Here is a 25785-nt window from a genome sequence, read left to right as displayed (position 1 = left end):
ACACACACACACTCTCTTTCACACACACACACACTCACTGTGTCGTAGAGGACCTCGCTGTGGGGGGGCAGTATGTGTTCGGTGCGGACACACACACACTCTCTTTCACACACACACACACTCACTGTGTCGTAGAGGACCTCGCTGTGGGGGGGCAGTATGTGTTCGGTGCGGACACACACACACTCTCTTTCACACACACACACACTCACTGTGTCGTAGAGGACCTCGCTGTGGGGGGGCAGTATGTGTTCGGTGCGGACACACACACACACACTCACTGTGTCGTAGAGGACCTCGCTGTGGGGGGGCAGTATGTGTTCGGTGCGGACGAAGGGTAGCAGAGGGGACAGGATCTCCTTGAGCTCCTCCAGGTCCAGGTCTCTCCTCTTCACCCCCCGCTTGTTCACGCTGTGGGCCGTGCCACTTAGGAGGTTGGGCTCTGAGGATGGATCACACACACAGTAAGGCACACACGCAATGCAATCGGGAGCTCCCGTTATTTAGAACGTTGCAGTGCATTAGTTCACAGCGCAGCCGTTTTTGCCACAGGAAAATGCCGCCTAATCTATTTGGTCTTACTTGTGGTCAATTTGCTGTGTAAAAACGATTATAATTATGTACCGGCCCTCGGCTAAATCGAGTTGCTTACTCCTGCAGTAAGGTATATATTTTCATACACACACATTCTTCTTCACAAAAAGGTTCACAATCAAAATCTTACTTTTTCTTTTATCTGCACAAGGGATTAATCATACACTCTGAAGAGGGCTCTTAGCCAAAACATGTGTATGATCCATCCCTCTGTACAAACAAAGTATTTTAAGACACTGGAAAATGACATAAGCTCCTTCAAACTACTTTTTGAGTTCGGGCCTGCTGTATTTTTCGTGTATCTGGAGTAACTGGTTTTTACGCGCCAAAAGAACCCCCCCTTTCGGAAAGAGCTATGGTTTTCCAATTTCCATTGAAGAATCTTCCCAACAAAATACCTAGCTGCACCCAAAATAGACTGTTCATCTTGAACGACAAATGAAGGTGTAGAGAAGGAGTGAGCATGGCATCCCTGTTCTCCGATTGGGCCAAACTCTCATCTGACTGTGACTGTGTCCCAAATGGCACCCTATGTAGTACACTACTTTTGACCAGGGCCCATAAGGCTCTAGTCAAAAGTAGTGCACTATGTAGAGAGGGAGGAAGGGAGGGAGGAATGGGTATCTCACCTCGGTCAGCCATCCTCTTGATGAGCTGGTGCTCTCCCCACTTGATGAGATACTTGAGGATGTCCTGCTCGCTAGCCTGTGAACCGAGACAATAATTAGAAGCCATGGGAGATGACGCGTGTATTCACATCGTACCATAACGTTTTGCAACGAAAACACACTTTTCTTAGTTCAGGAAGATGACCCACTATAAGACTTGTCTGCTTGAAGTCTCCCTGTAATGTCATGTGTTTTGGATCTGTAGAAAATGAATGAGAGTCAGTCTGCCTCTCGTTGTGGACCAGGAAAGTTACCAGGATGTGAGCTCTCTGTGTTTGTTCTAAATCCTCTTTGGGAATTAAATGATCTGCCCGTGTCTGTTGCTTTGAGTGAAGTGTTTCAGCTTTGATGTGGGTGACAGAGGGCAAACGGTTTGTCTTTGATGCCATGGCTTTGACCTCCAGGCAGATAATTGTCCAAACCATTGCTGTGCGTGGGCATGCACCGTGTGTGCGATAGTGTGTGTGCATGTTTATTTATGTACTATGAACTTATGCATGTTTTTTTGTAATGTGTGAAAGTGAGAGAATTAAAGTGTAAGCTAGCCTATATGCGTGCATGTCTCGGAAAATGTGTAATGCCTTACTATATGTGCTTTCCCGAGTGCGTCTCTCCGCGTACGCATACCTCTGTGTGTCTGTGTCTTCGTGTATCCTTGAGGATTCTTCTCCTGCATGTGTGTATGTGTTTGAATGTAACACGGAGCCAGGGACACCTGTGGCGGACACTGCTCATCATTGACCGTTTGGCTGGGAATTTGGGGATGTTAGATGCTGGAAGCTCTCCCAGCACCAGTCAAGGCTGCTGCTCCGAGGCCTGGCAGGTCCCTACGCAGCCTGGGGTGTATTCACTAGGAACCAAACGGAACAAAATCGGGAGGGACGTACCCTAATTTGTCCAATAGAAACTCTAATTTTTGTTGAAAAGTGCTTTGTTAAGGTTTGCAACGGTCAGTTGTGCAATAATAAATACACCCCAGCTTAATCTTCTTCACACGAACAGCCTAGTCTTCCAAGGGTGACATGACATTATCCTCTAAACGCCCCCAGGCACTACCTGCAGAGCTTTCTGTAGGCTAGCCTACATCTCAAAACTTCCCTTGTCTGTGAAGGTGGTGATTAAAACTGCAGATTAAAAACAGTGTGGAAATGTGTTGCATTGCGGTTACTTGGCACTCTGCTTGTGTGCGTTTAGAAGAGTGAAATGCCGTCCAAGGTCCTCATAAACCAGTCTTCAAACAGTTAGCCTATTTCTATACCACAAAGATCCCTCATAAAACAGCCTTGTCTAACAGCACACAACCACTAACCAGTCCTAATATTATCTATCATCATCAACTCATACAAGCAAATCCCCCCTCATATCCAGTCTATTTCCAAAGAGCTCAAATGCATATCAATTTCGCAGCAATGAAGCAGAAGCCCGTCAGGTACTCGTTAAGCCCTAAACATCTACAGTACAGTACAGAATGTAATGGTCACCACAGACACAAGCTCAATCATGATACACTGGCACTAATAAGAGATCGAGAGAGGGAGAGGAGAGAAAGGGGGAGGTGGAAGGGAGGAAGCGAGAGTGTTCTGAAGGATCATGCCAATTCCACCAACTCCCTAATTACCCTCTGGACACACCCCCTCTCCTGCCAAGTCACCATACCGGTCTCCTCTCTGATGATGACCATTCCACCCCCTTCATCTATAGACCCATTTCCCGGCCTTGTCATGAAAAGTTTGAATCAGAAAGCAGTTTGAATCAGAAAAATATTTGTTTACATGGGAGTGGATACAGTATACTCCGACTTCAAATGCAGCTTGTACAAGTTAACGCGTAATCAAATGGTTATTGTCTACAACATCACAGATGTCAGAAAATGATTACCTAGCAAGTTAGCAAGCCAGCAAGGCAAGGTAAAATATTACAAACAGAGCTAGATAAAGCCAGAATAATAACATACTCGTTGAACATGGCTATAGCCATCAGTCTTGAGTGTTTTCATGTACATCACTCATTCACTTAAGTTTCTCAAGGTCACGACATCAGCGTTACCTATCCTGCAACAGAGCTTTTTGGTGCAAGGATGCGCGCGTATCGCTCGAATGTGGCGTTGCTTGTAAACAAAATAAATGGCTCTATATTATCAGCAGCTTCTCACTCCAGTGGTAGGGTGCCAATCAAAAATGCGTCTTCTGACCAATGGGTAAAATGTTAATGGTTAATTGTGTAGATACTCCTATAAGAAAACCAATGGTCCAAACCTCATATCTCTATCATATTCCGTTCAAAGATTACTGGAGTTTTTACCCAGTAGGATGGCTAAGATTAGGGTAACTAAATCAATGGAGGCCAGAGAAAAAAAGTGGTAATAAAATTAAAATAAGCTTTCTTCTCATTTCCGGAGGACATAAAACAACAGAGGTAAGATGGATATCGATTTTGAGACATGATATGTAGTAATTTCATATTTTAGTATATGCTTTTCTTATTAATGCGAAATTCCTGTTATATTTCTGAAGACTTCTCAGAAAAACAAGCGAATCTCTGAAATGCCAACTGAGCCCTGAGCGTACCACAAGCTTTTTCCTTTCAAAGGCTTTTACATTTAATTCAGCTCGTGTCATGTTAATTTAGCTTTTTGCGATCCGTGGAAACAACTTTGGAAAGGACCACCACAACATATAACATTCTCAAAAGTCGCTGCGAGAAAGCGGCGCCGCTCTGTCAACAGAGCTTGGTGCTTATTCTATCCAGTGTATGTGACAATAAAACAATTCATTTTTTAAATCGGATGTATTAGGTTACTAAATCCGACTTTTTGGATATAATGTTAATACAGTATTTTCGAGAAAGACTCCACTGAACGATTCAGAACATGAATCATTTGTCTTGGTAAAATGTATAACATTTTTACATTTACATTTTAGTCATTTAGCAGACGCTCTTATCCAGAGCGACTTACAGTTAGTGAATACATATTTTTTTTATACTGGCCCCCCGTGGGAATCGAACCCACAACCCTGGCGTTGCAAACGCCATGCTCTATCAACTGAGCTACATCACCAGAGTGGGTGGACACCCTATCCAGTGTTGTTCAGAGTTTATGGTGGCATAGAGCAGCCCATTTCCTTTCCTTTTCATTGTGTTGTGCATGCCTGAGTTAAAGTGCCTTTTCATGTGTTTGGAGATTGTATAATGCTAACTTCCTAGCCTTTGTATTTATTGCCAATTGGATTGCTTATATGACGCTACCATTTTCCCTTAGTATAATTCCTTTGTTGGCTGAATATCTCCCGAGTTCCTTAGTTATCGGTGATGTCTTATTTCTGTTGCCTGTTAAGTTATACCATTTACATTTGGAATGGCTGGAGTCAGTGGTCTGTGCAAATGGTGGACATGAGCAAATGCTTCAGGTAACAACAAACAGGGACATTTAGAATCACAGAGCAATGCTTAGTGTTGCAAAATTCCCGTAACTTTCCCAAGATTTCAGAAATTCCCAGTTGGAAGATTCGCTGAATCAGGAGGTAATAAGCAGGAAATCCAGTAATTCTCCAACCCGGGATTTCTGGAAAACCTGGTAATTTTAGAAAAGTTATTGGAATTTTGCAACACTAGCAATGCTTCTGTGTATTTTTCTAAGAAATAATTTCCACTAAGGGTGTAGTAAGGCGAGAGAGAGGAGCTCAGCAAACAGAACGTGAACAGGGCCGGCCTTAAGTTGGGAAAAGCTCAATATTATGCCAGTGCTCAGCGATATCGCGGCACAATTGACCAATCAAGGCGCTATATAGCTTCCAGCCTGTACTGGATTGGCTGTCGATACCCTCATGTAAATCCAATGTCGGCGAATCAAGCGTTTCACAGTTCTAATGGGTAAGTTCTGTAAGTTTTACTTTAGGCAACTGAAAACAACATAAAAAAATACAAATAAAACATTTATCTAATCTGGAATTTGAACCCTTGCCGCGAAAATGACCAGAAGCTAGGCTCGCTACACTGTGAGCTATTTGTCAAGTTGTGCAGTTACACGTGTTTTAGCAGATCGTGGCGTTTTATTTATTTCATGAAAAAGTATTCTATCACGTCCAACTACGTCAACGTTTTTAATTGGCTGATGCAGAATGTGTTAGAGAAAACGTTTCAACCGTAGCTTTCAGCAAGTTCGTAAGTATGGGCCCCGAAAGTTTAGAATGTATTTAGGTACATATAGAACTGGTGTTATGTGTGAATTTAGGTCAGGTCCTCCCAAATCTCTCAGAGATCTGGAATTGTGAGCTGTAAAGTCTCACACCTCATCTACGGCCAGCTTCCATTACAACAAGTAACACCTGCCTGAGCAGGAGAAACGCTGTCTGTCCACAATCACATGGAGCTGATGCGCAAGGTGGAATTTTAAAGGAGAGTTAGGATGGATTTTTAGAAGTAGTAGTAAAATAATATAAAATAAGATAAGAATGGTATAGTACGTTTGATAAGTATAAGTTATTTTCTATTTTACATCAATAAACATACATATTCTAGGTATAAAAAATAGTAATGAGTCTGGGTGTGTGTGTCTGTGCGTGAGTGAGTGATTAAGTGAGTGAGTGATTAAGTGAGTGAGTGAGTGCATATGAATGCACACGTATGCATGTGTGGGTGCATGCATCTGCCTGCCTCTCACCTGCAGATAGTCTGACTGGATGGCAGCCACCAGGTGTTCCTTGCCCAGTTCGTAGAGCACGTCAGAGGTCATGACCTGGCTGAACTCCTCACACAGGAAGTGCATGGCCTGCCGGTGGACCCACTTTGAGCCGTAGGGCTGCGAGCTCCACTTCAGGATGGGCACCACCGTGTCCAGAGAGATGCTCTCCACCACGATGTCCTCGCAACCTGGAGAGAAAAGGACAGAAGGGTTTATGAGGACATAAAGGAGCAAAAATTAAAATATTATTACGGTTTTGCTTTCCATGATTGCAAAATCTTAGTACTACACTTCACAGTCACTGAACTGAATAAGATCGTCTGGTAACTGAATTGAATGTTATGCAAAGTCTAAAGCCAAGGATGCGACTGTCATATACAATATAGACCTTGCGTACTGCAAATGTTGGCACGAGAGCGAGAGATAGAAAGAAGTAAAGAGAGAACCTCTAATTCACCAACATATAATGGCATATTATTATTATTATACACATAGCAACTTTTTTATTCCATAGTTGACAACCTTACTATTTCTCAACCTATTATCCCCTCCAAACACACACAAGGGGAGATGGAATAATAATACATTGAGGTACAGTGGGACCAAAAATACATATGCATAATAACGACTTTATAAATATTGATAGGAATGTACATCTGAGAAGAATTAAATGGTACAGTGGGGATCAATTAATAATTCACTCGATTGCACACACTGCTGTAGGGTAGTAGTGTTCCACACACAAAGCTATCAATCTCAATATAGTCTGAAAGTTACTAGATTCCTCAAAAATAAAATGCTTACATTTTAGTGATTTAGCAGACGCTCTTATTCAGAGGGACTTATAGTTAGTGCATTCATCTTAAGATAGCTAGGTGGGACAACCACATCACAGTCAGTCAGTACATTTTTCGTCAAAGTAGCTTTCAGCAAAGTCAGTGCTAGTAGGGGGGGTAAAAAGTCAAGTACGAGCGTTAGTTCACGAAAAGGCTTCTTTTTTTTTCACTCCACCACACCATCCATCATCTCTCTTTCCACCCTGACTTTGTTTAGTAACCTTTGTGTCAAAGTGTAAGTACGGGTGTGTGTACAAGTCATTTTTGCTGTTCATCTAACACCGGACATCTAAAACACAGACGACGCAAACTACAGAAAACGTTTTCAAGCGATTTGCAAAGGAAAGCGAAAATGTGTGTTTCTTATTGGACAAGTCATGATAGTCCCTCCCTGTTCCAGTTCGTTTTGTTCCATCAGGTGCCTAATAAACATGACCCAGACCATCTTCTGTCAACATCTAAGGAGTTACACACATTGAGCCATGTGTAACATCATTTCAGAGACTGACAGAGCTCATAAAGCTCTGTGGCATGCGTAGGACACCATAAATCAGTCACACATCATCTGACTTCTTGGTGATCTAGGAGGTTGCTCAGAGCTGTATGCTATTTATGCCAATTGAACCATGTCTCTAAGGTTCACTGTCGCTAAAAACCTGTCTGAAAGTCCTACTGAGATCTGTGATGGCAATTAGTGAACTAGCATGTCTCCTTGGTGACTAGTTCCTGTGGTGCTTTAGCTCAAATGCTAGTTGATCATGCAAACGTGCTGGTCTCATTAGCTTAGTCTGTAGACTTGGTCATGTGTGGCTGCTGACACGCTCGTGGCTGTGCACTCTGGTGTTACTGATGTGGAGGGACCGCACCGTTCTTAAATGTCAGCTCAGCGAGCTGGCCCAGAGGCTGGGTATGACATCTTAGGTCATGCGAGGTCAGCGCTCTTTGCCGTTCCACAAACTGGCTCTAGAGTTTCTAGTGTGCTCGTAGCACTTCTTGTAGGGTGTTCACCCATAAATAGATTATTTCATTAAATGTTTATGAAAAGATGTTAATTCAATAGAGCACTTGCACATCTGAGCTATCTTTTTTGCATGTGCATGGTAACAGTTGAATAAGATGAGAAAAAAGAAGAAACACCCTTTAAAAATCACCATAGAAACAGCCCCTCTCAATGTTGATTGACCGGGCTTAGAGGAATAGAAAGCCACGGATCTGGAGATGAAGATGTTATCAAGTTTATTTTGATTGGTCCAAAGCACGAAAACGTCTCCAAATGTTACCACCTCCCAACACCGAAATATGAAAGCGATACAACCAAGCTGTGCAGTATAAATTAGCAACAGTCACAACAAACTAACGTTCTTACTTAATCAATACTGTTAAGTACAAGCATATTAAGGTTATAATATTGTAGAGAACAATCTAATAATGAATAGTGTGATTCAGAATGAAATAGGCTAAAGAAAACTACGTTTAGACATTTATTTAGTAGCACCCTCTTGAATATACCCGTATTTCTAGTTCACTACATTCACGCCCTACTTCTTGTTATGCGTCTGTGGGAAAGGACACGCAGCAACATTCCTGAGATATTAATGGAATGATCCACTGCAGGTCCACTGCTGCCTGATACATTGCATTATTAGCCCTTTTAAGTTACACAAAGTATTAGTACTTTGCAATTCCTTAAATGTTACCATAAGAAATTAACCAGATTTTCTAAATCATTACTTAACTAAAGGGCAACTGTACATGACCAGGTTTTTACACTGGAAATCATTCCTAGACAAGCTTGTGGCTCTATTCTTAAAAAAGTAATTAGTATTTTTCTCCCGCTCCTCTACAAACAGACGGCCACTACTATCATGGCTGCCGGATCAATACTTAAACTTTACTCTTTTCATATATCACTGCAGGCCTCGTTTAAAAACAGAAGAAAAAATAAAGTGACTGCAAAACAAATAAATGATGTTGGAGAGTTTATATTTCGCTATTTCTTTGTTTATAAAGAGACGGGGGAGCAACAAGAGCATGCGGCGTTGAGGCGGTAAAACGCTAAGCCGTATTGCTGATAGAGAACTAAATGAAAATGTCACTTTAGTGATGGAGTTGTGGAGCGCCCCGCAGAAAGCTGGCTTACGCTTCTCTGCTCTCCTGAGGAGGGATGTGGTTGAGGAGCACTGGCTTGGATTTCTAATACAGCAGCCTGTAAAGTCCAGTCCATCCAACTTCAGCCTGAGTATTTCAGCAGTGAAGGGCATGTGTATTGTTCGATTATAGATGACCTGGAACAATTGGACCTGAGAAGTCTACAATTCAATATCTTAAATGTCCCAGTACAGCCCGGATTTCACAAAAATACTACATATACTGTATACACCACCTATTCACACTTGAAATAAAAAAACATACAAAGAAAAAATGTATACATTCGTCTTCACCATCAACAGTGATAGTTACCGGTTTTGTTTTCTCCATTTGAAAAGGTTCAATGGCATTGAAAACCTATTTTGCTCACCAGAAACTGAGGCCTGAAATGTGAAGAAGCAGCAACACCCCTGGCCCCTGCAGTGTGTATGATAGGAATTGAAGATGCCCCAAAATATTATTGCGGGCATCAACCAACTGAACTGTGACAACAGCCTGATTTCAAGGTAGAGATTAGAAGGAAAGATACGCGATGGGGTCTGATAGTGACTTGCACAAGAAGTCTCCCTGTCTCTTAGACACATACACACACACACACATATCTAGACTCCCACCTCAAAGGCGTGTAGAATGTGCCTTCGCAAAGTATTCAGACCCCTTGACTTTTTCCACATTTTGTTATGTTAGTCTTATTCTAAAATGGATTAAATAAATCTACACACAATACCCCATAATGACAAAGCGAAAAAGTTTAAATTGTTTTGCAAATGTATAAATAAATAAAAAACAGAAATACCTTATTTACATAAGTATTCAGACCCTTTGCCATGAGACTCGAAATTGAGCTCAGGTGCATCCTGTTTCCATTAATCATCCTTGAGATGTTTCTACAACATGATTGGAGTCCACCTGTAGTAAATTGAATTGATTGGACATGATTTGGAAAGGCACACACCTGTCTATATAAGGTCCCACAGTTGACAGTGTATGTCAGAGCAAAAACCAAGCCATGAGGTCGAAGGAATTGTCCGTAGACCTCTGAGACAGGATTGTGTCGAGGCACAGATCTGGGGAAGGGTACCAAAACATTTCTGCAGCATTGAAGGTCCCCAAGAACACAGTGGCCTCCATCATTCTTAAATGGAAGAAGTTTGGAACCACCAAGACTCTTCCTAGAGCTGGCTTCCCGGCCAAACTGAGCAATCGGGGGAGAAGGGCCTTGGTCAGGGAGGTGACCAGGAACCCGATGGTCACTCTCACAGAGCTCTAGAGTTCCTCTGTGGAGATGGGAGAACCTTCCAGAAGGACAACCATCTCTGCAGCACTCCACCAATCAGGCCTTTACGGTAGAGTGACCAGACGGAAGCCACTCCTCAGTGAAAGGCACATGACAGCCTGCTTGGAGTTTGCCAAAAGGCACCTAAAGACTCTCAGACCATGAGAAACAAGATTATCTGGTCTGATGAAACCAAGATTGAATTATTTGGCCTGAATGCCAAGCGTCACGTCTGGAGGAAACCTGGCACCATCCCTACGGTGAAGCATGGTGGTGGTAGCATCATGCTGTGGGGATGTTTTTCAGCGGCAGGGACTGGGAGACTAGCCAGGATCAAGGGAAAGATGAACGGAGCAAAGTACAGAGAGATCCTTGATGAAAACCTGCTCCAGTGTGCTCAGGACCTCAGACTGGGGTGAAGGTTCACCTTCCAACAGGACAATGACCCTAAGTACACAGCCAAGACAACGCAGGAGTTGCTTCGGGACAAGTCTCTGAATGTCCTTGAGTGGCCCAGCCAGAGCCCAGACTTGAACCTGATCGAACATCTCTAGAGAGACCTGAAAATAGCTGTGCAGCAACGCTCCCCATCCAACCTGACAGAGCTTGAGAGGATCTGAAGAGAAGAATGGGAGAAACTCCCCAAATACAGGTGTGCCAAGCTTGTAGCGTCATACCCAAGAAGACTTGAGGCTGTAATCACTGCCAAAGGTGCTTCAACAAAGTACTGAGTAAAGGGTCTGAATACTTAAGAAAATGTAATTGTTTTTTAATAAATTAGCAAAAATATATAAAAACCTGTTTTTGCTTTGTCATTATTGGGTATTGTGTGTAGATTGATGAGGGGGAAAAAAAACTATTTAAAGGTGAAAAATCAATTTTAGAATAAGGCTGTAACCTAACTAAATGTGGAAAAAGTCAAGGGGTCTGAATACTTTCCGAAGGCTGTTAATTCCATCATGTTCACTCCTTCGTTTTCATCAGCATGACGTTGCAAATTAACAGGTCTCACTTCAAGGTGTGTATTCTAGATTTAAAACAGCTGTTAATATACCAAAATAGTGTATCCTACCCTCATTATGCAAGCTCAAAGCGTCAACACTGACATGGGGCTAAACATTCATAATTTGATTTGAAAGCTTTTTTCAAATCGCAAGGCAATAAGGTTTTCATTTTTCCCTTGTGGTTAGTCAGTGTAAATTGATATAAACGACGACTCATCACGTCAGGTCAGTTGCCTTATGAGAACTGCCATGAGTCAGCTGTGCTTAGGGCTGTGGCGGTCATTACATTTTGTCAGCCAGTGATTGTCAAGCAAATAACTGCCATCTCACGGTAATTGACCGTTAATTAACATAAACACATTTAGCATCTCCTGGCTTTCAAGCATACAAGCCACTGATGCAGACCTTTGGAACATCTACATTTAAAAAAGTATAATAAATGCATGTAATATAGCCTACACCTTCACAATAAATCCATTATTTATTTTAGACAGTTCTAAAGAAACATGATATGAAGAAAATATAGTCTATTTCAGAAGAACGGGATAACATACTGAGTTGTCCTTATGTTAGGTCCTAATCTGGCTATACCATATGGCTGTGGGCTACACTAGTTCATTTAGCAGACAAGATTTGCTTAGAATTCCGTGGCATTATTTTATAGTATGAAGAATACAATTTAACATAGCTGAATAAAATAGAAAGGATATTTTCTCCAAACAATTTGAAGGAAAGCGCACATGCGGCTATTCTGTGTTTAGATTTTTAATACATTGTAAGGCTGCATGATGTGACTAATGATGATTTTAATCTGCTTTGTTTTCTCGCAGGCTGCACACACTTCATCAGTCTCTCATTCACAATTTGACAAGCACTTGATAATGCCTTGAAATTCCTGTCAGCATCCCCTTTGTGTGGCCGTAATTCCCCCTAAAAAAATCCATGCCTTTTGCGGCCAGTGGCCGTTGTGCCCTTGGGCTGAATATAATAATGATAATTCCCTTTTCTGCTGCATGCTCCGAAGCACCTCTCACTCACATTGCTCTCCGTCACATGATCGGGTCTTTCTCACAGGCTACAAGTGAAGACAGACACATCAGGGACTCAAATGTGCAGATCCTAATCCAATTCCGTGTATATTGAAGATATTGGAAGAACTGTCCACGTTTACTTTTCGTCAGCCAACAAGATGAGTAGGCCTAACAAACAGCAAAAGCCCTAGCCTATGTCAATCTACTATCCCCCATAGTACAAAAGTTGACCTAGGCTATTATATTCTGTGCGAGAAATAAATATTCCAAACACAGTCTGGGACAGTTGTGGGATGCGATAGATCCCAAATTAATACAACCAGTAGCATCAAAAACCATTTTTTAAGCAATGAGGCTGATGCAACAGATCAGAACGTTTAGCTTAAAATGTTGATAAACTATTAGGCTATTTCTTCACATTATAAGCGCAGCAATGCGCACACGGCAGTAGGCTCTAAGCGCGAATGTTCCATTAGCAGGAAAACACCATTCTCAAAAGGGACCACAAATGTGATTATGCATGTAATGCTTTTATTTTAAAGGTGTTTTTATGGTGAAAATTATCTTCCCGAAACTTGAAACTCACACACTGCGTATGTATGCCAGTTATGCTCTACACCCGTTGTAAAGCAGATTAATGTGCTTCATTTAAAATAGTTATTTGGCCACTTTAGTTGCGATACAAACCTTATCAAATCATATAGGTCTATAGGCTAGGTTGCAACTATGAGTTGAAAAAGTCACAAAAAAAAGGAATGCGCTGTTTCTTGTCTTAAGCTGGGCATCATTCACAAGTGATAATATATAATTCAAAAGTGATTGGCTAATATTGTCACCCATCAGAATATTCTTGATTTAATCTTGTCTTTACATATCCTAAATAATATATTTGTTTTGATTTAGAATGGACCATTATCATGCACCTGTCTTGAAACAGGGGCAAGGGAAAGGAATACATGTTATAAAAGCACTTAAATAGCGAATGGAGGACACTTTTCCCGTGGTTCATTTTCATGCTAGCCAGGTAGGCTATACTCCTGTTGTAAAGAGAAGCAATGTGCTTAATATTAGGAAAGTTGAGAAATATAGTAGGCCTAGCTTATAGAAAGCTGATCCCATCCTCCTCTTTTTAATAGAGGTCATCACTTTGTCTCCTCACGCAATTGCATAACCTATAGAAATGTTGCGCAACATGAGCTCATCGGCTCTCATGAAGTGTTTGATTAGATTTTCGATTACATTTGCATTGATGTCAGAGTGATTAGCGGGACAATAGAGTGCTGAGTACCAGGCAGTTAGCAAGTTTGGTAGGCTACTAATGACCATCAGCATCATCAGAGCTTGGAGGCCTAATTACCGTGACTAAACGGTCACGTGGAATTTGACTGCCGTCATGACTCGTGACCGCCAGCGTGGCGGTAATACGGTCACCGTAACAGCCCTGATCCAAGGTGGCCACAACTGCACTGGGCCTAACTGCAAAACCGACGGGCTTCTTCCCTTCTCCCTTTGCCTTGATAGGACAGCTTTACAACAATCCTGCAGACTCAATGCCCTAGGCCAGGGACCATCAACTAGATTTAGCCGCGGGACGATTTTTTTCTTGTGCGGATGGTCGGGGGGCTGGAACATAATTAAGCAATAAGGCCTGGGGGGGTGTGGTATATGGCCAATATACGACGGCTAAGGGCAGTTCTTATGCACGACGCAACGCAAAGTGCCTGGATACAGCCCTTATCCGTGGATATTGGCCACATACCACAAACCCCCAAGGTGCCTTATTGCTATTATAAACTGCTTATCAATGTAATTAGAGCAGTAAAATAAATGTTTTGTCATACCCGCGGTATACAGACTGATATACCACAGCTGTCAGTCAATCAGCATTCAAGGCTCGAACCACCCAGTTTGGTCCCGGGAACCCTCTTCACATTTCTAAAAAAAAATTTAAATGACAGTGTCGGCACTAATGTGGCTACATCAGATTATAAAAAAATAAAATAGCACATTATCCAAACAGGTGTATTTACTACACACAAAGTCCCATAAATTCAAATCACACGCATAATTGACACTGCTGGACTGCACACGCGACCCGAATGCAGTTAATAAACCCTACAGGAACCCCTTACAGCAGGGGTGTCAAAGTCAAATGGACGGAGGGCCAAATAAAAAATTTAGCTACAAGCCGAGGGCCGGACTGTTCGAATGTTCATTGAAAAATTTTTAAATGACGCATATAGTCTAGTGAACCTAATTGAACCTACTGAAAACCTAACAAATATATTCCAATATGATCAGATAAATAAAGCAATATTTTCTTATGGCTCTGTCAGTAATCTTTAATTTTCAACAGACACAAAAGACAAATTTCCTTTATATAAAAATCCCCATAACATGAACATTAAATGAAAGAAACCGGTATTCAAGGCACCATCAGTAGCCTATATTTTCTATTTTAGCAAAAGTGGGCTAAATTTACTTCAAAGAAAAAAACAATAATAGCAATTTTCTATCATCCACTCAACTGAAATATTTTTAAAATATAATTGGATTGAAATACAATAAAATAAAGTGCAAAAATCTATTAATCAAAAACAACACTTTGTTTAAGGAGAAGTAACATGCAGTGAAAACAAATATTAAACTTTAACTTTTAAACTTGAACTGAGTAAAAACTCTAAATATGTGATTGCACAGTAATGTTCACTTGTTTGAGGTTGAGGGTGATACTTGGTGGTGTCCCATCTTTTCCACAAGTTCATCAATGTTCGGGGTAAGGCTCTGAGCTGAGGAAATCCTCAGAATTGAGTGGAGGTGTTCAGCAGTAAGTCGACTTCTGTGTGATGTTTTGTTCAGGTTCATCAAAGAAAACAGTTGTTCACACAGGTATGTGCTGCCAAACATAGACAACGTTTGAGCAGCCTGGATGCGCAGCTGGGGCATTGTGTCGGGGAGGAAACGGGCGAACTCCGCAGCACCCACTGCCGCATATTTTGCCCTCAGTGCATCATTGCATTGGAGGTCAATCAACTCCATTTGGAGGTTTGGTGGTGAGCTTTCCACGTCAACAGCAAATGGGTTACCGAGCAGTTCCAACCTGCTTTTTTGTGCTTCAAAGTCAGCAAATCGGCGTCGAAAGTCAGCGGCAAGCATACCTATTTTATCAGCCAACTGTGCGCTCGGGAACGCACTGGTAGAGAGCTTCTCTTTCATGGTCTGGCAGCTGGGAAAGTGGCTCAAATTTTCTTTCCGCATCTGCGTCTCCCACAGAGTCAGTTTGGTTTTAAATGCCTTCACTGTACTGTACATATCAGAGATGACATGATCCCGACCCTGCAGCTGCAAGTTCATTGCATTCAGATGACTCGTAATGTCACACAGAAAAGCCATTTCACACAGAAACATTTCGTCTCGGAGTTGTGTTGTGTCTTTCCCTTTGCTGTCCAAGAACAGACAAATCTCCTCACGAAGCTCGAAACATCTTTGAAGCACCTTTCCCTGGCTTAGCCATCGCACCTCTGTGTGATAAGGCAAATCACCATGCTCCGTTTCTAACTCCGTCAGAAATGCCTTGAACTGGCGGTGATTCAAACCTTTGGCTCTGATAAAGTTAACTGTGCGCGTGATGATGCTCATTACATGCTCCATTTTCAAGGCTTTACCGCACAACGCTTCCTGGTGTATGATACAATGATAAGCTGTCAGCTCACCTGTCGCGTTTTCCTCTTGCATCTTTTCCCGTATCTTCGCCACCAGTCCGCTCCTGTGTCCACACATCGCAGGTGCTCCGTCGGTTGTCAAACCCACAAGTTTTTCCCAAGGCAGCTCCATCTCATTTACACATCTTGACACCTCTTCATACAAATCATGCCCCGTAGTTGTGCCATGCATAGGACGTAAAGCCAAAAACTCCTCTGTCACGCTTAGGCTGGAGTCCACTCCGCGGATGAAAATTGACAACTGGGCAATGTCAGAAATGTCGGTGCTCTCATCCACAGCCAAGGAATATGCAATGAAATCTTTTCCCTTTTTCACAAGCTGCTCTTTTAGATTGATGGACAACTGGTCTACTCTCTCGGCAATGGTGTTTCTGCTCAGACTCACATTTAAAAAGAGTTGCCTTTTTTCTGGGCAAACTTCGTCACAAACTTTAATCATGCAGTTTTTGATGAAATCCCCCTCCGTAAATGGCCGGGCTGATTTAGCGATCTCTTCTGCCAAAATAAAACTGGCCTTGACAGCAGCCTGGCCTTGTGATTTGGCTTTTTTGAACAGAGCCTGTCGAGATTTGAGGCCTCGTTTTAATTCCTCTGCCTTTTGTAGCCTTTGTTCCATGTCCATATTCTTGTTTTTGTCCGCGTGTTTCGTTTCATAATGTCGTCTCAGATTATACTCTTTCAGTACCGCCACACTTTCTCCACACAGAAGACACACAGGTTTTCCAGCTACCTCCGTGAACATATACTCCGACTCCAACCTTGTTTGAAACCCCCGGTTCTCAGTGTCCACCTTCCGTTTTGCCATTTTTGATGGGTATCTGAAAGTTAATTTTACTGTGATGCTGACGACTGCTGTGCCAATAAATATTGAAATGAAGCAGCCTACTGCTCGGTGCGTCACCGTTGCATTGTGGGAAATGTAGTATTGGTGCGTGTAAAAGATCTGCGGGCTGCCGGCTTGCTGCGGTCTGCGGGCCGGTTCTAATAATAAATCAAGATCATCCCAGGGGCCGTAAAAAACCTTCTCGCGGGCCGGATGTGGCCCGCGGGCCTTGACTCTGACATATGTGCCTTACAGTATAGCCTATAAAATAATGTGTGCCTCTGAGCTGTCGTTGTGAATCTTCAGACAGTCACAAATATGATAGGCCTATGCACAATTCACTACATATGCATCTCTGTCACAGACAGTCTGGATACAATTCAGAGGCATGAGGGAAAATTATATCTTCACCTGTCCTAGAACCTAGACTATTTTCCTATCCAGTCCCAATCCCACTGAAACCCAAAATCCTGACTCCTGTCCACATGAAAATTCCTAACTTTATCTGTAATCCATAGGTTGCATTATGAAAGCACTTATCTCCCTTATGCATGTACAAATACCGCTATAACATTTCCCCCGCTTCTCTGCGCTGTCTCATACTTGCTGCCTATATGAGCGCTTCAGTAGAGAATGTGTGATCAACAAACGGTATGAGATAAGTATATATTTTTAAACAGAGTTGGTCCCCATTTAGATACCTTCATATTTAAACTATTTCCACTCTTCATCTCTCCGTTAATCATGAGCTGATCTGTATAATCATCAACTCGATTTTGCCAAATATAGGTTTCGTTGAAAGAGGTTATCTATCAAGGTCAGCAACTTTCGTCTTTTGTTTGACTGCCGTTACAAAGTTTGTATGATTCGACACCACTTTACTCGGGGTGCGCTCTGTGCGTCCTGAGCATTCTCTCTGTCAAGATAGCCTACCGCTGAAATGCACGGAAAGAATTGAGGAACACGATAACGTTCTACATTTATGAACGGCCTGTTTTGCAATTCACAACAATGTCATTGGCGATAGTTACTCTATCAATATTAAATATCAGTTTCATTTGATGAAATCTTTACATAGTGGCGCAGGCAAGCCGACTAGGTGGCGCAGCACCCCTCTTATTTGGGGAGAACCCTGGCATAGTGACCATATCTTGGTTTTAAATGCTTTAAAAATTGGCACCTCAGATTTTTGCGGTATTTCCAGGGACTCTGAATAAATATGAATTATTCCTGGTATTGAAACTTGGTAATTTTTTTTTGAAAATATTCTTCCCTACCTAGGGCTGTGGCAGTCATGACATTTTGGCAGCTGGTAACTGTCATACAAATAGGTGGCTAGGCCACTCCAGGACCTTAATGTGCTTCTTCTTGAGCCACTCCTTTGTTGCCTTGGCTGTGTGTTTTGAGTCATTGTCATGCTGGAATACCCATCCACGACCCATTTTCAATGCCCTGGCTGAGGGAAGGAGGTTCTCACCCAAGATTTGACGGTACATGGCCCCGTCCATCGTCCCTTTGATGCGGTGAAGTTGTCCTGTCCCCTTGGCAGAAAAACACCCCTAAAGCATAATGTTTCCACCTCCATGTTTGACGGTGGGGATGGTGTTCTTGGGGTCTTAGGTAGCAATCCTCCTCCTCCAAACACGGCAAATTGAGTTGATGCCAAAGAGCTCGATTTTGGTCTCATCTGACGACAACACTTTCACCCAGTTCTCCTCTGAATCATTCAGATGTTCATTGGCAAACTTCAGACGGGCCTGTATATGTGCTTTCTTGAGCAGGGGGACCTTGCGGGCACTCAGTTCATAACGTTGACATCACCAAACCGCTTTTCCACATGACGCCACATACGTCGTCTGCCATCTGCCCGGTACAGTTGAAAATGGGATTAATCCGTGAAGAGCACACTTCTCCAACGTGCCAGTGGCCATCGAAGGTGAGCATTTGCCCACTGAAGTCGGTTACGACGCCGAACTGCAGTCAGGTGTGCAGAAATTATTTGGTTGTGCAAACCCACAGTTTCATCAGCTGTCCGGTCTCAGATGATCCCGCAGGTGAAGAATGTGGAGGTCCTGGGCTGGCGTGGTTACACGTGGTCTGTGGTTGTGACGCCGGTTGGATGTACTGCCAAATTCTCTAAAACGATGTAGAGAAATTGGTAGAGAAATTAACATTCAATTCTCTGGCAAAAGCTCTGGTGGACATTCCTGAACTCAGCATGCCAGTTGCACGCTCCCTCAAAACTTGAGACATCTGTGGCATTGTGTTGTGTGACATAACTTTAGTGGCGTCTTTTGTCCCCAGCAAAAGGTGCACCTGTGTAATGATCATGCTGTTTAATCAGCTTCTTGATATGCCACACCTGGTTCTGACACTTTTTTTATCTTGGCATTTCAACTCATGAAACATGGGACCAAAACTTTTTCTCAGTATCATTTTTAAAATTTAGAATGGCCCACAAAAAACAAACGTCATGCATAGCCTGCACTCGAATAGCGAATGGAGGTTACATGCGGTTACGTTTTTAATATGCCTGGAAGGAGGAATAATGGTCTGGGGCTGTTTTTCATGGTTCGGGCTAGGCCCCTTAGTTCCAGTGAAGGGAAATCTTAAAGCTACAGCATAAAATTACATTCTAGATGATTTTGCGCTTCCAACTTTTTGGCAACAGTTTGGGGAAGGCCCTTTCCTGTTTCAGCATGACAATGCCCCCGTGCACAAAGCGAGGTCAATACAGAAATGGTTTGTCGAGATCGGTGTGGAAGAACTTGACTGGCCTGCAGAGAGCCCTGACCTCAACCCCAATGAACACCTATGGGATGAATTGGAACGCCGACTGCGAGCCAGGCCTAATCGCCCAACATCGCGACCTCACTGTGGCTGAATTGAAGAAAGTCCCCACAGCAATGTTCCAACATCTAGTGAAAAGCCTTGCCAGAAGAGTGGAAGCTGTTATTTCAGCAAAGGGGAGACCAACTCCATATTAATGCCCATGACTTTGGAATGAGATGTTCGACGAGCAGGTGTCCACATACTTTTGTAGCGTGCAGCGCATTCGGAAAGTATTCAGACCCCTTGACTTTATCCACATTTTGTTATTTTGCAGCCTTATTCTATAATGGATTCAATATTTTTTCCCCCTCATCAATCTACACACAATACCCTATAGTGACAAAGCAAAAACAGGTATAGACATTTTTGCAAATGTATTAAAAATAAAAAACTTGATTGGAGTCCACCTGTGGTAAATTCAATTGATTGTACATGATTTGGAAAGGCACACACCTGTCTATATACAGTGGGGGATAAAAGTATTTAGTCAGCCACCAATTGTGCAAGTTCTCCCACTTAAAAAGATGAGAGAGGCCTGTAATTTTCATCATAGGTACACGTCAACTATGACAGACAAAATGAGAATTTTTTTTCTCCAGAAAATCACATTGTAGGATTTTTTATGAATTTATTTGCAAATTATGGTGGAAAATAAGTATTTGGTCAATAACAAAAGTTTCTCAATACTTTGTTATATACCCTTTGTTGGCAATGACACAGGTCAAACGTTTTCTGTTAGTCTTCACAAGGTTTTCACACACTGTTGCTGGTATTTTGGCCCATTCCTCCATGCAGATCTCCTCTAGAGCAGTTATGTTTTGGGGCTGTCGCTGGGCAACACGGACTTTCAACTCCCTCCAAAGATTTTCTATGGGGTTGAGATCTGGAGACTGGCTAGGCCACTCCAGGACCTTGAAATGCTTCTTATGAAGCCACTCCTTCGTTGCCCGGGCGGTGTGTTTGGGATCATTGTCATGCTGAAAGACCCAGCCACGGTTCATCTTCAATGCCCTTGCTGATGGAAGGAGGTTTTCACTCAATATCTCACGATACATGGCCCCATTCATTCTTTCCTTTACACGGATCAGTCGTCCTGGTCCCTTTGCAGAAAAACAGCCCCAAAGCATGATGTTTCCACCCCCATGCTTCACAGTAGGTATGGTGTTCTTTGGATGCAACTCAGCATTCTTCGTCCTCCAAACACGACAAGTTGAGTTTTTATCAAAAAGTTCTATTTTGGTTTCATCTGACCATATGACATTCTCCCAATCCTCTTCTGGATCATCCAAATGCACTCTAGCAAACTTCAGACGGGCCTGAACATGTACTGGCTTAAGCAGGGGGACATGTCTGGCACTGCAGGATTTGAGTCCCTGGCGGCGTAGTGTGTTACTGATGGTAGGCTTTGTTACTTTGGTCCCAGCTCTCTGCAGGTCATTCACTAGGTCCCCCCGTGTGGTTCTGGGATTTTTGCTCACCGTTCTTGTGATCATTTTGACCCCACGGGGTGAGATCTTGCGTGGAGCCCCAGATCGAGGGAGATTATCAGTGGTCTTGTATGTCTTCCATTTCCTAATAATTGCTCCCACAGTTGATTTCTTCAAACCAAGCTGCTTACCTATTGCAGATTCAGTCTTCCCAGCCTGGTGCAGGTCTACAATTTTGTTTCTGGTGTCCTTTGACAGCTCTTTGGTCTTGGCCATAGTGGAGTTTGGAGTGTGACTGTTTGAGGTTGTGGACAGGTGTCTTTTATACTGATAACAAGTTCAAACAGGTGCCATTAATACAGGTAACGAGTGGAGGACAGAGGAGCCTCTTAAAGAAGAAGTTACAGATCTGTGAGAGCCAGAAATCTTGCTTGTTTGTAGGTGACCAAATACTTATTTTCCACCATAATTTGCAAATAAATTCATTAAAAATCCTACAATGTGATTTTCTGGATTTTTTTTCCTCAATTTGTCTGTCATAGTTGACGTGTACCTGACTAAATACTTTTTTTTCACCTTCAACATTGAAGGTCCCCAAGAACACAGTGGCCTCCATCTTTCTGAAATGGAAAAAGTTTGGAACCAACAAGACTCTTCCTAGAGCTGGCCGTCCGGCCAAACTGAGCAATCAGGGGAGCAGGGCCTTGGTCAAGGAGGTGACAAAGAACCAGATGGTCACTCTGACAGAGCTCCAGAGTTCCTCTAAGGAGTTGGGAGAACCTTCCAGAAGGACAACCATCTCTGCAGCACTCCACCAATCAAGCCTTTACGGTAGTGGCCAGACGGAAGCCACTCCTCAGTAAAAGGCACGACAGACCGCTTGGAGTTTGCCAAAAGGCACCTAAAGGACTCTCAGACCATGAGAAACAAGATTCTCTGGTCTGATGAAACCAAGATTTAATTATTTGGCCTGAATGCCAAGCGTCACGTCTGGAGGAAACCTGGCACCATCCCTACGGTGAAGCATGGTGATGGCAGCATCATGCTGTGGGGATGTTTTTCAGCGGCAGGGACTGGGAGACTAGTCAGGATCGAGGGAAAGATGAACGGATTGAAGTACAGAGAGATCCTTAATGAAAACCTGCTCCAGAGCGCTCAGGACCTCAGAGTGGGGTGAAGGTTCACCTTCCAACAGGACAAGGACCCTAAGCACACAGCCAAGACAACGCAGGAGTGGCTTCAGGACAAGTCTCTGAATGTCCTTGAGTGGCCCAGCCAGAGCCCGGACCTGCCATCTGTATGCACTTGAATAGGGAATGGAGGACGCTTTTCCCGTGGTTCATTTTCATGCCAGCCAGGTAGGCTACTCCGGTTGTAAAGCGAAGCAAATGTGCTTAATATTAGTAGAGAAATAAATATAGTTGACGGGATCCTGTTTTTAATAACCTAGAGGCCATCAAAACTCTTTTCTCACGCAATTGCATAGCATAGCCAGTAGAAATGTTGCGCAACATGGGCATAAAGGAACACATTTCATTCCATTCATCAACCAGCCATGAGGAGCTGGTTCTCGCTGCGCAACAGGTGATCGTATTCCGCTCAAACTCTTGAATGCCAGGACTCTCATTAAGTGTTTTTGATTAGATTTTAGATTGCATTTGCATTGATGTCAGTGATTAGAGGGACAATAGAACACAGAGTCCCAGGCTGTTAGCAGTGTGCAGTTTTGGAGAAGCCCAGAAGCCTGGAATTTGACTGCAGTCATGACTCGTGACTGCCGGTGTGGCGGTAATACGGTCACCATAACAGCCCTATCCCTACCACCAAGGCTTGCTATCAAAAACTATTAGCTACAGCTCTCAAATACAGAAGTGCATAAACGTTATACAGTATAATATGCATTATACAGAGCCAGGTTGCAAGCTAAGCAAATAATGTAGGCTATGCATCACATAATTGATTAACATTGCTAGCTAACGTTAGCTAAACCAGCCATCTAGATTATATTACAATTTAAGGTAATTATTGCAAAACAAACCAGGCTTAGTTTTATCCTATAATGCAAATCATTACAATCATTGTATGGGATATAGCTAAGCAAATTTCGCCTTAAAACGTTAGCTTAATTCAGAGTGACATTGCTCTGCTATTAAGAGCTTTACTGTAGGAGCATTTGGCTACACAAGATAATTCTGTTTACATCCGACGGCTCGGAGAGGGGTGACTCGAGGAAGGCACACCCGCGACCTCCGGAGGTAACGGTCGAGACATGACCAGTTGGCAAGTTTACATTACAGTATAAGGTCTAGCCGAGGGTATTTCCTTGAAATCTCTAGGCAATCGCTCGTAGTGAGAATAGGGCCTCAGTCCCTGCTCTCATTAGTTCAACACAGTATGGGGGATTATTTTCTTGTGGTTCTCTCTGTACAGGGAGCCAGTGTCTTGCCAGCAAGAGCTGCCCTCTCCAGTCTGCTGAAATGTGCATTAACTTTGGAAATGTTGAACTGTGGTTGTGTCTTCTCATGTTTCCCCCTTTCAAGGAAAATGACTGGTCACTGGTAGACAGAATTTGAAAGGCATTTTTTATTCAATGCTCCAAAAACCATTGGGCCAAAGATTCGGCACAAATGACCTTGGAAGCACCTTATGAGAGTTTGTAAATAGTTTCAATTAAAATAAATACCTACAGCAACACTGTCCTGGTTCACAACGAGGCGCTTGTTCAATCCCTCCCCTTGAGACCAAGATGAAGTTCTCCAGAAAGGAAGCCCTGCATCAAGGTCATCCCATGTAAAATACAGCAGGACAGATGTACCGGGCTCATTTTACACATTGGTAAACATATGGAAAAGAAAAGCGGGCATAGAAAATATGAGGAGGAGGTGCGGGGAGGGATGGTGGAGGGCTGGAAGTGTGGAGGTCGCAGGTGTTGAAGCCCAATCATGGATACATCCATCAGGCCATGAACAAGTGACGCTCTCTAATTAACTAACTTGCACCCTGGAGCCAGAGATACTGTAGGCAGACGGGAAAAGAGGGAGGAAGGGATGGGGGGAGGAGGTTGATGGAGACACCTTTAGAGAACAGGGAGAAGTGAGCAGAGAAGGAGAAAAGAAGGGCAGCGGGAGGAGAGGTAGAAAAAGAAGGTTGACGTAGAAAAACGATAAGGGTGTGTACTGTAGGCAGAAAAGTCAGGAATGAGAAATGAATTTGAGGGGGGAAAAGAAGGTGATAGGAAGGCAAGAGATAGAGATATAACATGAGGAATAATTGAGGTAAAGGGAAAAGGTGGGAGGGAGAGAGAGAGCGATAGCGGAGTTCTGAGGGAGAGAGGACACAGAGGTCAGATCTGGATATCAGAGACAAAGGTCTCAATGCACTCCTTAGTTTTGCTGATAGCGCCCCTCAGGAAAACAGAGCATAAACCACACAAACACTGAGGAGTTAAGAGGGCTGGGTGTAACTTAAGGAAGCTGGAGTTGTGATATGTAATCAATACCATGACATCATGGATGGCCGCCTACTGTCATCTCCTCTTTTAAATTGTATATCACAGGTCGTCTGATGCATGGTTTGATTCTTGAAGCTTCAGAGAGGCCTGAAAAATTAAGTGTAAAGATTCTTCTCCATCATTATTAACATTATTTACAATGTGGGTACAAAACTATAAGGCAAAAAGAGCCCAGAAGGAAAGGATGAGGCTTGTAACATCCAAGTTCTGAATCTTGGTCATCTTTCCTTGCCGGCAGCACCACCAAAGTGAAGCCAGAGAGCACTCTGGTTTGGTGGGGTTCATGGATTATTCAAGTGATCACACCTACCCATTTCGGGGCCATATGCCAAAACAAAAATTTCTTCTAAACCAGGGATGGGAAACTTTGATGGGGGCCTGCGTACGCACATGTGCATACCCTCTCTCTCTCTTCCCCCCCCGGAAGTACATGATTCCCTCCCTCTCGTTCCCTCTAATTTCGTGCAATTCTACACATTTTGCCATGGGGCGTACAGAAAATGTACTGTTTTAAAGCAAGTTTGCTGCAATACAAATTTTTCCATAGGGTGGAGAGACATGTTTGCAGGTTTTAATATGACATCTGAGGGAGACTTACTAACAAAATGAAAGGGGGCGCCCTGACCGGTAATTCGACCATGTTTAGATAGCTAGCCGCTAGACTAATTTACCAATCTAAAACATTTTAGCTGACATGGGCTAATTGAGTGATCAGTGACTGACATAACGAGAGAAAAACTGCTGAAGCACAACCAAATTTCTACTATTCTAACATGTACTAAAAAGCATCAAGCCTTTATGTTTGTTAGCGCCAAAACACACATTGGAAGTTCGTGATTCCCTCCCTCCCTCGAGAAGTAATGCATTTTTAAGGTGCCGAGGACCCGGCGGAGAGGAGGTAGTGTGGCATTTTTTAAAATCTGCTTTGTGTCTTCGTGGCGATGTGACAGCGTCTGGGCCCACCGACACTGCTTCTCATTTGGCCTACTGAACCCACCAGCTTGGCCGGCTGAAAGGTGCCACTTAACGTTATCCTCACGAGCTCAACTCAGGCAAGAGAGAGCAACTGAGGACACCACTTGTTTATTTATTCATTCTCCCCCAATTTTCCAATTGACAATTCCCCCTACTCTCTCTTTGTACAGTGCAGTTTGTTCCCGTTCTTCTGCATTGGAGGCATGGCCTTGTTGTGTAGACTTTTCGAAGACGTCTCCTCTGAACAATCCAGGGTT

The 25785-nt window shown here is 43.1% G+C and overlaps 1 protein-coding gene across 2 annotated transcripts in view; it reads right to left on the bottom strand.

The window, feature by feature from the left end:
- Positions 1–25785, bottom strand: part of btbd7 (BTB (POZ) domain containing 7) — a 123312-nt gene that overhangs the window by 8323 nt on the left and 89204 nt on the right. The window contains exons 4-6 of one of the 2 annotated variants that reach the window (XM_084151167.1): positions 5923–6131; positions 1224–1299; positions 282–442 (exon numbers count right to left, since the gene is read on the bottom strand). In XM_084151167.1, coding sequence (XP_084007293.1) covers positions 282–442; positions 1224–1299; positions 5923–6131 — 446 coding nt within the window. The remainder of the gene's footprint in view (positions 1–281; positions 443–1223; positions 1300–5922; positions 6132–25785) is intronic. The other variant, XM_084151168.1, reaches the window with a different exon arrangement.

The sequence above is a fragment of the Coregonus lavaretus genome, assembly GCF_964263955.1.
Source record: "Coregonus lavaretus genome assembly, chromosome: 33".
Taxonomy (NCBI): domain Eukaryota; kingdom Metazoa; phylum Chordata; class Actinopteri; order Salmoniformes; family Salmonidae; genus Coregonus; species Coregonus lavaretus.
Note: the sequence above shows the minus strand (reverse complement) of the source record. Positions and strands in the feature narration are given on the sequence as shown.